Source organism: Oncorhynchus clarkii, chromosome 13 (genome assembly GCF_045791955.1).
Source record: "Oncorhynchus clarkii lewisi isolate Uvic-CL-2024 chromosome 13, UVic_Ocla_1.0, whole genome shotgun sequence".
In the NCBI taxonomy this organism is placed as follows: Eukaryota; Metazoa; Chordata; class Actinopteri; order Salmoniformes; family Salmonidae; genus Oncorhynchus; species Oncorhynchus clarkii.
The window spans coordinates 38,770,270-38,784,800 of record NC_092159.1 but is presented as its reverse complement, the minus strand read 5'-3'; the positions used below and the strand labels follow the sequence as shown (position 1 = coordinate 38,784,800).

Sequence of the window (14,531 nt, the reverse complement as noted above, 5' to 3'; positions counted from 1 at the left end):
CCTCTGCAGTATTCACAGTGTGTATTTCAAGCCGTGTGGTAAATGTCACATTTTAACAGGAGATCAATATAGAGAGTGAGATGTTTTATGGTTCATTGCCCTCTGTTAAACGTAGATAAGAAAATGTATGAGAGTGTGGCGGGTTATATAGGGTCCTGGAGGCTGTTTTGTGTTAAAGTTATTGTACCTTATGTACTGTGTAAGAAGACAAATGTGGGTTGTAATTCTATGCTAGTTTATAATGATCCATACATGTGACTCAATAAATGCACAAGTTCTTAGTAAACATCATCAGCACACTGGCTCGTCATTTAAAACAACCTGCTTGCGCTCTGAAGGTGAGTATAGTATCTATTCAGAGACGTTCCACTTGAGGTTTTCTCATTAGCTTACATTAACCTTTCCAGTCAGCTGGCCCATGTGGAACTGTTGAAAGCTTCATTTGCTCTACATAAACATGTCTGACCTTGTCTCAGTTTATGTAGGGCAGAATTCTCATCACCACAGGGACTTATCCCTACTACAACACTGTTTCAACGTAAAAAAAGGGCCACTTAAAATGTTTTTTTTTGTGCCTGAACTATTTAGATGTATAGTTCCAACGGTATAGAATAGATCTTTCAGCAACCTATTCCTCAGAACCAATGCCATTCATTACTGGGGAGAGGAATCTTACCTAACCTGACTGTTGTCAAAGTCAAGTTAAATATAGATTACAAAGAATCTCGTCTGAAGTATCTTACATCAAAGGCAGAGATGAAGCCTTTATAATGGATTTGTACAGATGTACTCACAGCAATCACCACTAAAGAACAAAAGGCCAATTGCACACAAGGTCCAACTGAAATTTGACTTCCGCTTTTAACCCAACCCCTCCGAGGGACACACATACAGGTTTGTTGGAGAGGTGTTGGGGGCTGCCACACTGAGCAACCAGGGGGCTGTTGTTGTGGGGGGTTAAGGGCTTTGCTTATGGGCACAACAGAAGGAATCTAGGATTTGATACCAGAAACCCTCCAGTTGCCAGCTCACTTCCCGCACGATTTTTCCCTGTTGGACCCAGGATTTTAATTGGCAACCCTTCAGTTGCTGGCTCACATCTCAAACCAATAGGCTACCTACCAGCAGTGAGAAAAGAAGTTGAATCGTTGGTCATCCAAGCTGCTTTAAAATGTTGCCCTTTGAAAATGAAAGAGTTATTCTGTGACACTACTCAGACTTCTCTCTCCTTCTCCACATTTCTGACATGGAGGCAGAGTTTGGATGGATTTGAGCAAAGTTCAGAGATCTCTGTAGATCTTTATCCTAGCTCACAGGGATGATCTGTGGAGATGGCAGCGCAATGTAGGAATATTTTAATAAAGACATTCAAATGTTTGTATTATGTTTCATTACTTCATAAATCATGCAAATAAAAGATATACACAACAGCCTCAACTTAGATGCAGAGGGAATCTTTTAATTTGTTTACACGGCATGCAAAAGATTATCCAGTCTCCAGAACGTTTTTAAAGATGAATACTGTGCTCTATATTGCATCAGTATAAATGCCCCAATAAAAATGAAAATAATATGCACTTCAATTTTACAGACATAAAGATGCAAATTCACAACGTCAAAAACATAACACAAATATAAAGATCTGTGAATAGTCACAAAGCAAAAAAACTACATCCAAACTAGGCCACGGCATCTTTCTTGTTCAGCGACACACACATGAAATGTTGCACAATAACTATGGACCCTAATACGGCATTAAAGGGCTTCGGTCAGACAAACAATTTGAAAATGAAATACATTTGCATTTCGTCTGACCAACATGGTGTTTAACAGCTCAGTAACAAAGATCAAGGACGCCCCATGGTTTTCAAGGACAGTAAGGAGTTTCTGATAAAGTACAGATAATTCAGCGTGCTTAGGCTGTGGTCAAGAGCTCCATAGATATAACAGTCAAGGCAAGCCTCTTTCTCTCAGTCGCCACATCAGGGCCTGTCCAGCAGGCAGGAAGCTCATCAAACACCCTGCTCACCAAGGGACATCACATAAGACTGCTAGTCTGTCACAACAATTTAAATCTTTAGACAATAATGTCATTTTAAAACTCAAAGCGATCTCAAAAGGAAGTAACATGTTTTCTGACATCTCTAAAAGAATAGAGGAATGTTTTTTTAATTCTCCAAAATATGGATTTGTTTCATGTACTGTAACTTAAAATAAAATGCAGATCATCCATGCTAAAATAGTTTCCATATTTCATCTGAGTAGATGGCATGCCAGTAGTGTAACAAATCTCCTGATTAACTAACAGTAATATAATCCCTTATGTATCCTCCATGATACAAACAACCCTCTTGATTATCCAGTTGTGTTACTTTTGATGTCATTTACTTGTCATCAAAGATCAGCCTAAATGGTCAAATATGAGTCTAAATATCAGTCAAAATCTCCATGAAACCATTGGTTTCTGATTCAGTCGGTGTGCATTCGTTCAGACCTAAAATTGCCTGTATTTGTAATAGGCTAATAATCGGCCTACTGTGTTTCTCCTCTCCTACTCTTTCACTCCCTGTCTCCTGAAATCTTTCTCATTCTTCATCAACCCTCGCTGCCTCCCGCGACCAACCCCCTTCTCCCTCAGCTATCGACAGAGCCACTCCCCTTGTTCTTATTGCGGCTGAGGGGGAAGGATGATTTGCTCTGGGGCTGGGTCATCTTGCTGGCCAGGTGGACAAAAGGCTCGATGAGGGTCCTCCGGTCTGCCACAGACACCTCCCACAGACGCACCTTTTCTGTCTTGGCCCAGTGCTGGGCCACCTCAGAGTCCACGTTCCTCTGCTCCTGCATGTCCAGCTTGTTGCCCAGCACCACTATGGTCACCTGTGGAAAGATTGTCTCATCCATTTAGCACAGCCTCGCATCACCTGGATATCAGCAAGTGAAGTATGGTGGGTAGATAAGATCATTAGGACATCTTTAAAAAAAAATCTATTTTACTTTATTATTTTCCCCTAACCCTACCACTGATGGTCTGCAGTCAGAGTTGATAGGACGGCCGTTCATCAGCAGGGTCTGTTTTGTCCTGAAGTGTTATTTAACTAGCCTACACGACACTGTGCTTTACAACTACCATTGAAATCGATGAAAGTCCTTACCTCTTTCTTATCACGGAAGCGGTCAATGTCTTTCTTGAGGGCCTCCATGCGTTTGAAGGACTCCTTACTGTCGATGCTGTAGACCAGGACAAAACCGTCTGCAAAGGAGAAGTAGTGGCGAGGGAACTCCAGACCATCACGAAGACCCCGGGTGTCGTAGAAGCGCACTTGCTCTCGAGTGCCACGGTCCGTTTCTATGGAGCCAATATAGATATCCTCCAGGGTCTCCATGGGCTCTGAGCCTAGGGGAGGGGGGGGGGGGCACTTTGAGATATCAATGGGACCAGATGATCTGTGTAGTCAAAACATCAACATTGTCCTTGATCTACCTACGTCCTACAAATTAATTGTTTACCCGCAATGTGATTGGCATACAGCAGTTGCTCCAGAACAGCAGTCTTGCCAACGGCAGCCAGACCACACACCACCACTTTACAACTCTTGCCCATGATGATGAGCAGTCTCTTGGTAACTCTGTAATTGAATAACAAGTCAGATGACAGTCTTGTCTCTGCAGCTAGCATGGAAAAAAAGAGACAGGCAGACAGACACACACAAAACATGATATTATCATGACCGTAGCAAAAGTTGGGCTAGCTAGCTACATGCTAACGTTTAGCATCTATTTAGTTAGCTAACGATTCTATTTAACTGATCATGGCCGTTGTTATGTTCTTCCAGATAACAACTCAATTCAACATTTGATTTCCTTGCAAACTTTTTACCTTTAAAATGTAACTACACCGCTCCCGTAAATTCCAGACGCCACTATCCAAAAATACTTCCTGTTTACAATGCTTACGTAACGTCTCCCTCACTACTTAAAGTAACTGCGACCTCTAGCGTCCGATGGTTGAAAGACTTGTTTGAGTCACAACCGCAGAGGATGGAAGGCATGGACATGTTTTATTTTAATAGAGCGAGATAGGTTGAATGTTACTCTATTTTTACTGACAAAAATAGTCTGTCCGAACATACATTGTTTTACCCTGGCTGGGTGTCTGTTTCTGCTCTCTTGCCAATGCAAACTCCTGGTGGGCCAAAAACTATGGGGGAATTAAGGTGAGACTGTACGGCCGATCTGCCAACTTCTGTCTGTTTTTTCCGAAGAGTTTGGGCTACACACTGATATGATGAAGGTGAGTCTCTCACGAACTCATACGTGTCGGTTGTTTTGATTTAGGACGTAAGCCTCACAAGACTCGCCTGAAGGTAGCCTGGTACCAGTTAATTCAAACATTTTATGGCAGAATGTATGGAAGTCGTATAGTGCCTAAAAAAGTTGCCTGATCTTTCTTATATCTTAAGGACAAACACTTCAAAACAAACTTCATTTTTGCCTATGTTTTTCCATGTATACATCTGTAATCCATTGTGTTTATATTGACTAATAGCAGAAAGGCCAAATTCAATGTTATCAAAAAAACATTTTTATATATATTTTTGATACCTAAATTGGTCCTAAAATTCCAAATCAAATATCTAAATTATCCTTGGTATGACCATCTTGAAACAATTCCATATGTTAGATAGTAGATGCTGGTAGAACAAAAAGGTTTTGTTCAGGACTAACTTTCAGTGATCGATCGTCTTGTCTGGCTGTCAATCAACCCCCCCCCCCCCCCCCCCCCCCACCTTCTCAGTCCCAGCAAAATGGCGACGGTTGATGACTGCGATGTGACCATGGATCCTGAAATGGAAATACTAAGCGACGAAGAATTGGAGAGGTACGTTGCGGAAAATGTGCAACAAATGTTACACATTAGATTTAAGATTGTTCTCGTGCCATTGTCATGTTGTTATAATCTTGGTCTGGCTAGTGTTGGTTTGCTTTGGCTTTGTGTCACACGGGAAGTAGGCCTTGCTAACCGGTTAGCTAACTAACGTTAGCCATTTTTCTATTTTTCAAAAATCCATACCAACAAAGATAAAAGTGGACTTTATCTGTTGTGTTAGTGTTACCTAACCAACAAAGTTAGTCACAGTTTGTGACAGTTTGCATCAACGTGTGTTATGGCTAGCTAACGTTAGCTTGCTATTGTACTAGCTAGTTGGCTAACGTTAGTAGCTAGCTATGACGGTCGCAAAGCCTATGGTTAATGTTTTTGTTCTATAATTTTTACCAAATGTATTTCGCTAACTAGTTACTTAGCTAGCTAACGTAGATAACTGTTGTTAGTACTGCCATATTGCCATGTACCCACGCACGAGCCAGAAAAGTCCCCCAAATCTTGCTCCACTCTGCCCACTCGTCCTCGCTGAGTGACGTCATTCCAGAACATTCTCAGGTCTTGATGACCTCAACGAGACAGCTAGCTAGCTATAAGTTAGGCTTTGCATGAGGTAACATACTATTGACTGACATGGTCTTCTTGGTATGCCTGAAGTGTGATCCATTTTTTTACTGTAATGTTTTCCGAGGTTGTCAACTAGGCCTAGCCAGATCCATATATAAATGACGTTGGGCCTAGCTAATATATTCCCACCCCTAGTAATTGTCATAACTTTTCTCTTAGCAAAAGTGGGGGCCACAAGTTCAACAACCAACAATTTGTTATGATCAGGTGATAGTGGTAACTGTCCTGTTTCCTCAAGAACATGAAACATTACAAGAGCAAGGCATTGTCTTGGAAAATTGCCTTTATTTTCAGTTTCGCTTCATTGTCTGCTTTCTTGCTCCAATTGTGATCTGAACTGAAGCATGACGAGATTCCAAGAAAAAGCTATGGCAGTTGCCCCCTCCCTGGCTTTTCTTGCCATGTGGTTCCTAGTGATCTGCCTCTGTATTTCCCACTGAGCTCAGATAGCTGCTCTGTTTGTGAGCTGTACCCAGAAAATACCCACGTGGCTACTACCTCTCAGGTCCTATATTTCCATTGGATGAGACCCCTCACTGCCTGCTGGTATGGCTCTTTCTATGTTTAGATGATTTTGCGCAGCACCTTCCCCGTCCTCTCCCACCCCCACACCAAGGTTAACTCGTCCAGCCTACATGTTTGGAAACAGCAATAGCTGTGTTCAGGAAGCAATCTGATAGTCTATCATAGACTTAGATTAGCCCTGGTCTACAACCAGAGTGAATTATGATTTTAAAGAAGACCTTTCATCCTAGTATTGTCCCTTGTCTGTTGTTTTGCTTGTCAGCTGTTACTATAATATGCAGTTGTTTTGTGATATCATGTGATATCCTTCCTCCTTGCAGTCTGCGACACAGGCTAGGATGAAGTCATTGATTACTCGCAAATGCACCTCGAGGTGTTCCTCTAAGTCCCTTTTCACATTTACTTGGTCTATTTTGTGTATCTGTGGAGGATACAGTACGACCTGTTAGGGATGGGCATTTGACCTTTTTTGACCGAGCACTCGCGGTATATATTTTTTCAGAGCAAGCTAATCCTAAACGCAAAATTTGCCCCATATTGTGATTATTATTCAGTCAAAATAAAGTGACATTTATGATTTATTTCTTGAATCTGTAATATCAACTGGTTATATATCGTGGAACTCCATCTTCATAGAGGTAGTAACCTCAGCGGTGTGGCGCTTGCGTGTAGAAGCCTATGGCTGTGCAATGGCATAGCCTTGTTTTGATCATTTAGAAGACAAGACACTATTTCCTGAGCCCTTATCACAGTCAAGACACCTATTTTTATAGTAAAAAAACATGACGTAATAGAATAGAATAAAATGGAACAGAATAATGCAAAGTGGAACCGTTATTCTCATATATATATATTAGGTTGCAATACATTTTTATAATAATTTTAATGAAAACATTCTAAGTTTTGAATCCGACATAATTTTGTGTATCAGTTCATACACAATGTGACATGGAATCGGTACATCAAATCTTTTCCCAACTATTTTGAAATCTAGGGCCAAAAGACAAGTACCTTATTTTTCCCCCCTTCCACTTGCCTCTGCAGTTTTTTTGCAGTAAGGCCTCAATTAGTTGGTTGTAATTTTGGGTAGAGCAGATGTTTAATTATTTTTGCTAGCTGCATGTGTGACAACTTCACCACTACTATTTATGATATAATTTACAAGAATTATAATTTTTTTTAAAACATTGTTTATTTTTTATCAATTAGTATTTTAGTTTATTTATATTTGTTCTGTCTTTTCTGGTGGATTAAACTGAAATTGCAAACTTTCTATGGATTGTTTTAAAAATAGCAATACTTTGGAGCTAATTTTCAAACAACCGAAAGTGAGAGTAAAGGGGAAAAGGCCACACTGTTCACAGTATGCCTAACCTTAAATTAAGACCAAATAACTCTTTAAAAAAAAAAAAAATGAATTTTTACAATATAGCCAAATTCAGAAAATTATGCAATTATTCCAAAACGCGCGTGTAGAGTGAGCGGCCGGAACGCAATCGAGTGAGGCGTGGAGGGGAAAGGGACGTTAGGGAGCAAAACTGTGTGATGCTTGGTTTCTTTTTTGTTGTGTCCCGCAAATGCACATGTACAAATGGAACACTAGAGTCAAAGCAAATTGAATGTTATCTTCAAGATGAAATTGACCAAATAGTTTAACAGTATTTGAAAAAAAAAATTGATCTCTGGTTAAAGATGGAGTTTTGACATCGGTTTGAGTACTAAATTAGTCATGCACATCCCGTCATTATGCAGTTTTACTCAGAACTCTCTCTTGGGTAATGTCAATAAATAGCCTCGTTCTCAAACACTTTCTGCCTTTTTTTATTTCTGTGTCATCCAGGGAAGCGGAGAGCTTCAAGGAGCAAGGTAATGCATACTACATCAAGAAGGATTACTCTGAAGCATTCAACTACTACACCAAGGCCATAGGTAAGAATTCCATCAGTGATATCAACTGCAAAGGATATTCTCTTTATAGAGGGGAAACATCTTTGTTTTCTGTGGGTGAGAGGATCATCTATTCTTGTTAACGACGGTGAGTGACTTTTCTTCTTTTTACTGTGTTCTCGACAGACATGTGTCCTAAAAATGCCAGTTACTATGGAAACCGGGCGGCCACACTGATGATGCTGAGCCGGCACAGAGAGGCGCTGGAGGACTCCCAGCAGGCAGTGCGGCTCGACGATACTTTCATGAAGGTAGGGTCCGCCACCAGGCGTAGCAAGCTTTGAATACCCAGCTACCTCCTAGGCAGACAAGTTAGTCAGACCTTCCTGTTTGTCTCATCTCATAATAGGCAAATATGTCTGGCAGTTGGATGAGTACAACGGTAAGGTAATGGAAATATGAGTCATGGTTTGTGGGTTGGTCTCCTCCCTGCCTGTGGCAGTGTTTCTGCCTGTTAACTGTGAGTCAACTTTCCCACAGGGTCATCTACGGGAGGGGAAGTGCCACTTGTCCCTGGGCAACGCCATGGCAGCCAGCCGCTGTTTCCACAGGGTTCTAGAACTGGAGCCTGACAACAGCCAGGCACAGCAGGAGGTGGGTCAGACAGACAGTCTGTTTGGCAGACTAGGTCCTAACAGCAATGCATTGTAAAGAGCTAATTGCTCTACAGTAATTGAAATCCTTTGTTAACTGTGACAGATATTCCATGAGTTTTGTTTTCCTCAATCTAAGCATCAGGCAGTGTAGCGGCTTCCTTACATGAAAGCATATGTTTGAATCTATTTTCAGGTAAAGAATGCAGATTCTGTCCTGGAGTATGAAAAGATGGCTGAACTAGGATTTGAAAAGCATGACTTCAGGATGGTAGGCTGTTGGCTGCATGTTGTCTTTTTATCAAGCAAATATGGCAGATTGGTGCTAGATTTGATATGACAATGTTTCTCTCTCTGGACTGTGCAGGTTGTGTTCTGCATGGACCGTGCCTTGGAGTCGGCCTCAGCCTGCCATCGGTTCAAGGTGCTGAAAGCAGAGTGTCTGGCCATGCTGGGGCGTTACCCAGAGGCCCAGTCAGTAGCCAGGTAAACAAGACATTGTTGGAGCCTGGAAAACCATTACATAAAGGCAATTTCCCTTGCTGATGCACACCATTGGAAATGTATCTTGTCATGTAAGACTTGTTTCTTTGTCTTCCTCTCTCAGTGATATCCTGCGGATGGACGCTACTAATGGCGATGCCCTGTACGTCCGTGGTCTCTGTCTGTACTATGAGGACTGTATTGACAAGGCCGTCCAGTTCTTTGTCCAGGCCCTGCGCATGGCCCCTGACCATGAGAAGGCTCGCCTGGCCTGCAGAGTGAGTCCTCCATCCACCTTCCACCAGGACTCTAGCCCTGCAATTAGGCTCAACTAACCTGCATAATAATTATGCTAATGTGGACAAATTGCCTCCATCCTTTTGTAAGAGGTAGCCACAGAACACTATAGCCAGTTCTGTCTCCACTACTAGCTTGCTGACGACACACCTTAAGTTTGCAGAGGTTGCTAAGTGCTCTCTCTTTTCCATCCAGAATGCCAAAGCACTCAAAGCCAAGAAGGAGGATGGGAACAAGGCCTTCAAGGACGGGAACTATGATGCGGCCTACGAGCTGTACTCGGAGGCCCTGACCATAGACCCCAACAACATCAAAACCAATGCTAAGCTCTTCTGTAACAGGGGCACCGTGGGATCTAAGGTGAGGCTCAAACACACAGCACCAGGAGGAGAACCCCTCATCTGCCATACCATGTTATCTCGTCTTATGCAGCCGTGGCGTTTCTGCCATTTGGGCCCCCAGTTTGATTCGGCCTGTTATTATTATCATCTTAGTCTTCATTGGAAGGCTCTCCGTTTGCTTGCAAATGAGGTATTGCTGTTTTCAATTACACAGTGGTTCTTTTGCCTTTTCAGCCAGGCAGCTGATATTTGATACCTGTAGGTCCCTATAAAATCTGTGCATTTTTTGTTGTCTGAATCTGTTTCCGGTTTTCGCTCTCCAAATCACACTTTTGATATAACATCCACATTTTAATTTATTTTTGTCCACAAGCACAGCAGGAGACCACTTTTGAGGTCTGTGAAAAATGTAAGAAATTTGGGTTTTTAGGTGTACTTACCCTTTTAATTCAGCTGTGCACAAGCTTGGGACCTTTTTTGGTTCTGATGTTTCTGTAGTGCTCATGTCATTTCAGAGTTTGTAAAACAAATGGCCACTGGATTGATAATCCATGATCTCATTCTGCCAGGTAGGCAGTCATAGGCTACTTTGTGTTTAATATTTCATTGTACGTTTTTGGGAAAGCCTTTCCACCTCGCAGAAGACGGTTGTCATGACATTAGCATCATCATTAACGGCTACACAGAGTGGTAGACAAGCATGCACACCCACGGGCATTCCTGAGCCGTCGCCTCTTCAGAATGTTCAAGGAAAATGTGAATCACTGATGCATGTCTTGTAATAATCTTGGACAAATTAATTCAGTTTCTAATAAGTTCAATACATTTAGTTGATTTCCTACTAAGTAAAATATATTTTTTAATGTTGAATTTATTTTGTCTGGATCCTGTGATTCCATCCCAATTCCCTGCAAAACATATTTTAAAGGGCCTTATACCTGTTTAACTCTGCTCAAAATGTCTCCTGGCAGCATGTACCTGTTAGATTGTAAATCCTCCAGGAAGTCACTCATATGGACCAATGTAGCGCTACTGTACTGGCTGCGGAGGTGGCCTTCTGCATGGGCACCCGCATACTCTCTCACTCACACGTGCACTCACACTCACCCGTGCACAGATGCGTGCCACAAACTCTCACACACCTCTCATACAGCGAGGCCCCTCTTACCGTGTGTATTTTTAGCTGTGCTCTGCACTTTGCGTCATTTTCTCTATCTAGAACTAGGCCAGCATTTCTTCTCTTTTTCTTCTGTCGCACGCTTCCTTGCACATTCCCCAGTTCCCTTACTCTTTTTCTCTTTTATTTCCGTTTTTCCCCCCCTTTCAAAGCTGAAAAAAATAGACCAGGCCATTGAAGACTGCACAAAGGCAGTTAAACTGGATGAGACCTACATCAAGGCCTATTTACGGAGAGCACAGTGGTACGTCAATCAACCTTAGTTTCCTAGCAATATGTGTGGTGGTTCGAGAGCATGCAAGAATATGCAAGAATATGGATATTCATCGGATATGGTTATGATCTTTCAAGCTTGTTTCTATACATCTGTGTTCAGTTACATGGACAAGGAGGAGTACGATGAGGCTGTGAGGGATTATGAGAAGGTCTACCAGACAGAGAAAACAAAAGGTATGTCTGTGTCTCATTGGTGTGACTCGACCACCCCTCTCTCCATCCCAGCCTACCATGCTACACCTCTGTCTGGGTTCTGTTGCTTCACACTCCTGTTTCCCCACCCTCCCTGTTATGACGCAATGTCTCAGGTGTCGGTCTCTGAGGGGTGGAATTACTATATAGCTCCTCCTGCTGTTATGGCGCCCTAACTGCTCTTTGTTATTAATATTATCTTTGTCGTCTCACTCTTAACTCCTCCTTTCCTTAGAACACAAGCACCTCCTGAAGAATGCACAGTTGGAGCTGAAGAAGAGCAAGCGAAAAGATTACTACAAGGTGCTGGGAGTGGACAAGAACGCCACAGAGGACGAGATCAAGAAGGCTTACCGTAAACGGGCCCTCATGCACCATCCAGGTAGCTAAGAGAGCCCATTTCTCAGTTCAACTATCCAGTCTATTTTACTGACATAAAAAAAGCAGTGTCAGAAGATGTATTTCAATGCAAAGGGGAAACAAAACATTTAACTTAGCCACTCCTGTACCTCCTCTCATTTCCCCCTGACTGACGGCCCTGGTTTCTCTCTCTCAGACCGTCACAGCTCGGCCAGTGCTGAGGTTCAGAAGGAAGAGGAGAAGAAGTTTAAGGAGGTGGGCGAGGCGTTCACTGTGCTGTCTGACCCTAAGAAGAAATCCCGCTACGACAGTGGTCACGATATGGAGGACGACACAGGCAACATGGGAGGTGAGGGCTGGAGATCAGCAGGGGAACCTGTTTCAAGGGAGGATGGGTGGGGTAGGGGGTGAAACTGCCGTGTCTGTTTGCGAAAAATAACAAACGGTCTCTCATACCCTCGGGACATCATTTCACACACAATAGAATAGCAGAATATCTACTGGCATTATTTTTTTTACTATGATGCTGGCTGCTCCTCTGCTCTGTTTCATCAACAAAACAATAAAGGTGCTGGGGCGAAAAGTGCCGCTCTCCCCCTTTACGTATTTAAGCTTTAACAGGGACTAAATTACTGTTACTTGACTTGATTTAAACACCAACTGGGTTCAGCCATTTGTATTTCAGAGCTGTAAATGGGTGTTTACCACGTTAATTTTACACTGTTACACAATGAATTTGTGGTGAGATTGTACTGGCTGCTTCCCTCAGCTGTGATGTTGATCCTCGTAATGTGTTTCTGTCCCCAGCAGATTTTGACGCCAACAACATTTTCAAGGCATTCTTTGGTGGCGGAGGCGGCCAGGGCTATAGTTTTGAAGCTAATCAATGTATGTATACAAACAGCTGTAGGAAACAGTGTTTAAATATATATATATATATACTTAGAAAAGAAGAAAAAAAATCACAATTCAGCATATTTCAGATTCTGTTGAATAATTTACACTTTTGTTTTGTAGCATCCGGACCAGGAAATTTCTTCTTCCAGTTTGGTTAATTGGAGGATCCTAGTACTTATACAGTAGCTCAATCATGGACTCTATTCAAATGGATTCAACCCCCCCCAACTCCACCCTCATTTTTAATTTGTCTGGCTGTTCCTCAGTTGGACTCTGTCATATCACATCATGCAACGAAAGAATGATGCAAGCATCCATTGAAGACTAATACTATTTTGATATTTGGTTTCATTTTGTCAAACAATAAAAACATTGAAATTCAATTTGTATAAAAACAGTTGGCCCAAAAAAGTATGACTCATAATGGAACTTTTAAACGGGACTGTGCAGATATCTGTGGCCTTCTGAAGGCTCGGGCCAAGATGTGACTTCAAGATGGGGAAATCTGAGACAAAACTCCTTAAACCGCCTGCCTACACTTGACCTACTGTCCAAGCAGTATTCAAAGCATGCATATCTTGCCCAGTATTTAATGGTGCAAAATACCATGGGCAACTGAACGACTTGCATGTTGTGTGGGCAGCCTACTTTATACCCAACAACCAAAAGATGACTTAGCAGCTGTGGATGATTGCTTAATGAAAGTGTTCTCCATTTCATCATGTTATATGAACAGTTAATTATTTTCCATAACAGCCTGGGGTAAATAGAGTTAAATCCATAAACTACTGCTTAAGTACAGTCAGAAGATGGCTGTGCTGGTGTACTATGCCAGGCCTGTTGCCATGTTGTGGTCAGCTTCCTCACCACAGGTTTTATGTTTGATGTTGCCATTCACCGGTTGCTACATTGTACATTTTACTGGAATGTAAAGTGTTTATTTGTGTTGATAGTTTGACTGTTTTCTTATTTTTTTTTATGTATATTTATTGTAAATTGGCTGTCTCAGAGCCACTACCAGGAGATGAGGATGCTCCTCTATTGTGGAAAAGACTGAAAAGGGGCACCAACGAACAACATCCTTTTGGCACAAACTCAGGAAATGAATTTGGTTGTACTTGCCATTTTATAAGATACTGTGTAGACATCTATATATTTAACTGGCTGTGTATGCTGAATGTGAGCAACCGCTCAGTCAACACCATCTCACTTACAGCACACTATGTATACAGTCTATGATTGGGGTTATCAAGAACGTGTCTAGGCAAACTGTCAAATGAGTTAACATCTTATTTTGCCCATGCTGTTTAAAAGTATACCCTAGTATAATGTAGGTTGCCTATGGGCTATGCCCCTAGCAGTATTAAACTATTCAGGCCCGGGTTCCTCTGCCCTGTGTAAATTATGCAGCTAATATAAAAGAGCTTATACAATTGCTATGACAGAGGTTCAGTAGAGGTTCTTTTTTAAATTTGATTTAAGATCTCTTGGTGCACTTTTAAGAGGAAGGCATCCCCATCCTGGACTTGCTCTCAAGAAGCCCTCAACAGTCTTGACTATGGAGTCTTTATCCAACAGCCATGTAAATAAAGTAGGCCTCTTGTTTCCCCCTTCAAATGTGCTGTTTGTCAATGTTTGTATTTGGTATTTATTTGATATCCTTTGGCCTTATTCTTTTTGGTGTGTACCCCAAGCTCAAAGAAAGTACTAAATATTTTAGGATCCAAGACAGACTAATTGTTTGGTGTTTTGGGGAGATGGCTGGTGGTGAATGAGTAAAAAAATGAATATATTTAACTGTTCGGAGGTAATAATATTAAAGAAATTAACATTCACCACCTTTTTCATCTGTTTCTAGTCCAGACAGGGCCGCTCTAAATTACCGGACAGTTTCCACTAAATAGCACAGCCACAAAGTCAAAATAAACAAACAT

The 14,531-nt window shown here is 41.8% G+C and overlaps 2 protein-coding genes across 9 annotated transcripts; one reads left to right on the top strand and one right to left on the bottom strand.

The window, feature by feature from the left end:
- Positions 1-1,438: 1,438 nt before the first annotated feature.
- Positions 1,439-5,473, bottom strand: LOC139364674 (NFKB inhibitor interacting Ras-like 2). 5 transcript variants are annotated; one of them, XM_071101608.1, is made up of 4 exons: positions 5,361-5,473; positions 3,508-3,626; positions 3,153-3,394; positions 1,439-2,877 (listed from the first exon to the last, which is right to left on the bottom strand). In XM_071101608.1, exons 1-4 carry the CDS (start codon positions 5,432-5,434, stop codon positions 2,635-2,637), a joined length of 678 nt encoding a protein of 225 aa, XP_070957709.1. In that variant the 5' UTR covers positions 5,435-5,473; the 3' UTR covers positions 1,439-2,634. The 5 variants fall into 5 exon arrangements, with proteins under 5 accessions (XP_070957709.1, XP_070957713.1, XP_070957710.1 ...); XM_071101612.1 differs by having other exon boundaries at positions 5,353-5,435; XM_071101609.1 differs by having other exon boundaries at positions 5,357-5,431.
- LOC139364673 (DnaJ (Hsp40) homolog, subfamily C, member 7) lies at positions 4,001-14,432 on the top strand. 4 transcript variants are annotated; one of them, XM_071101607.1, is made up of 15 exons: positions 4,001-4,291; positions 4,796-4,879; positions 7,875-7,963; positions 8,108-8,232; positions 8,462-8,575; positions 8,771-8,845; positions 8,942-9,060; positions 9,182-9,335; positions 9,550-9,714; positions 11,025-11,116; positions 11,249-11,322; positions 11,576-11,722; positions 11,897-12,049; positions 12,511-12,588; positions 12,718-14,432. In XM_071101607.1, the coding sequence occupies exons 2-15, from the start codon at positions 4,806-4,808 to the stop codon at positions 12,753-12,755; spliced, it is 1,497 nt and encodes a 498-aa protein (XP_070957708.1). In that variant the 5' UTR covers positions 4,001-4,291; positions 4,796-4,805; the 3' UTR covers positions 12,756-14,432. The 4 variants fall into 4 exon arrangements, with proteins under 4 accessions (XP_070957708.1, XP_070957707.1, XP_070957705.1 ...); XM_071101606.1 differs by having other exon boundaries at positions 12,508-12,588; XM_071101604.1 differs by having other exon boundaries at positions 4,026-4,214; positions 12,508-12,588.
- Positions 14,433-14,531: the final 99 nt, after the last annotated feature.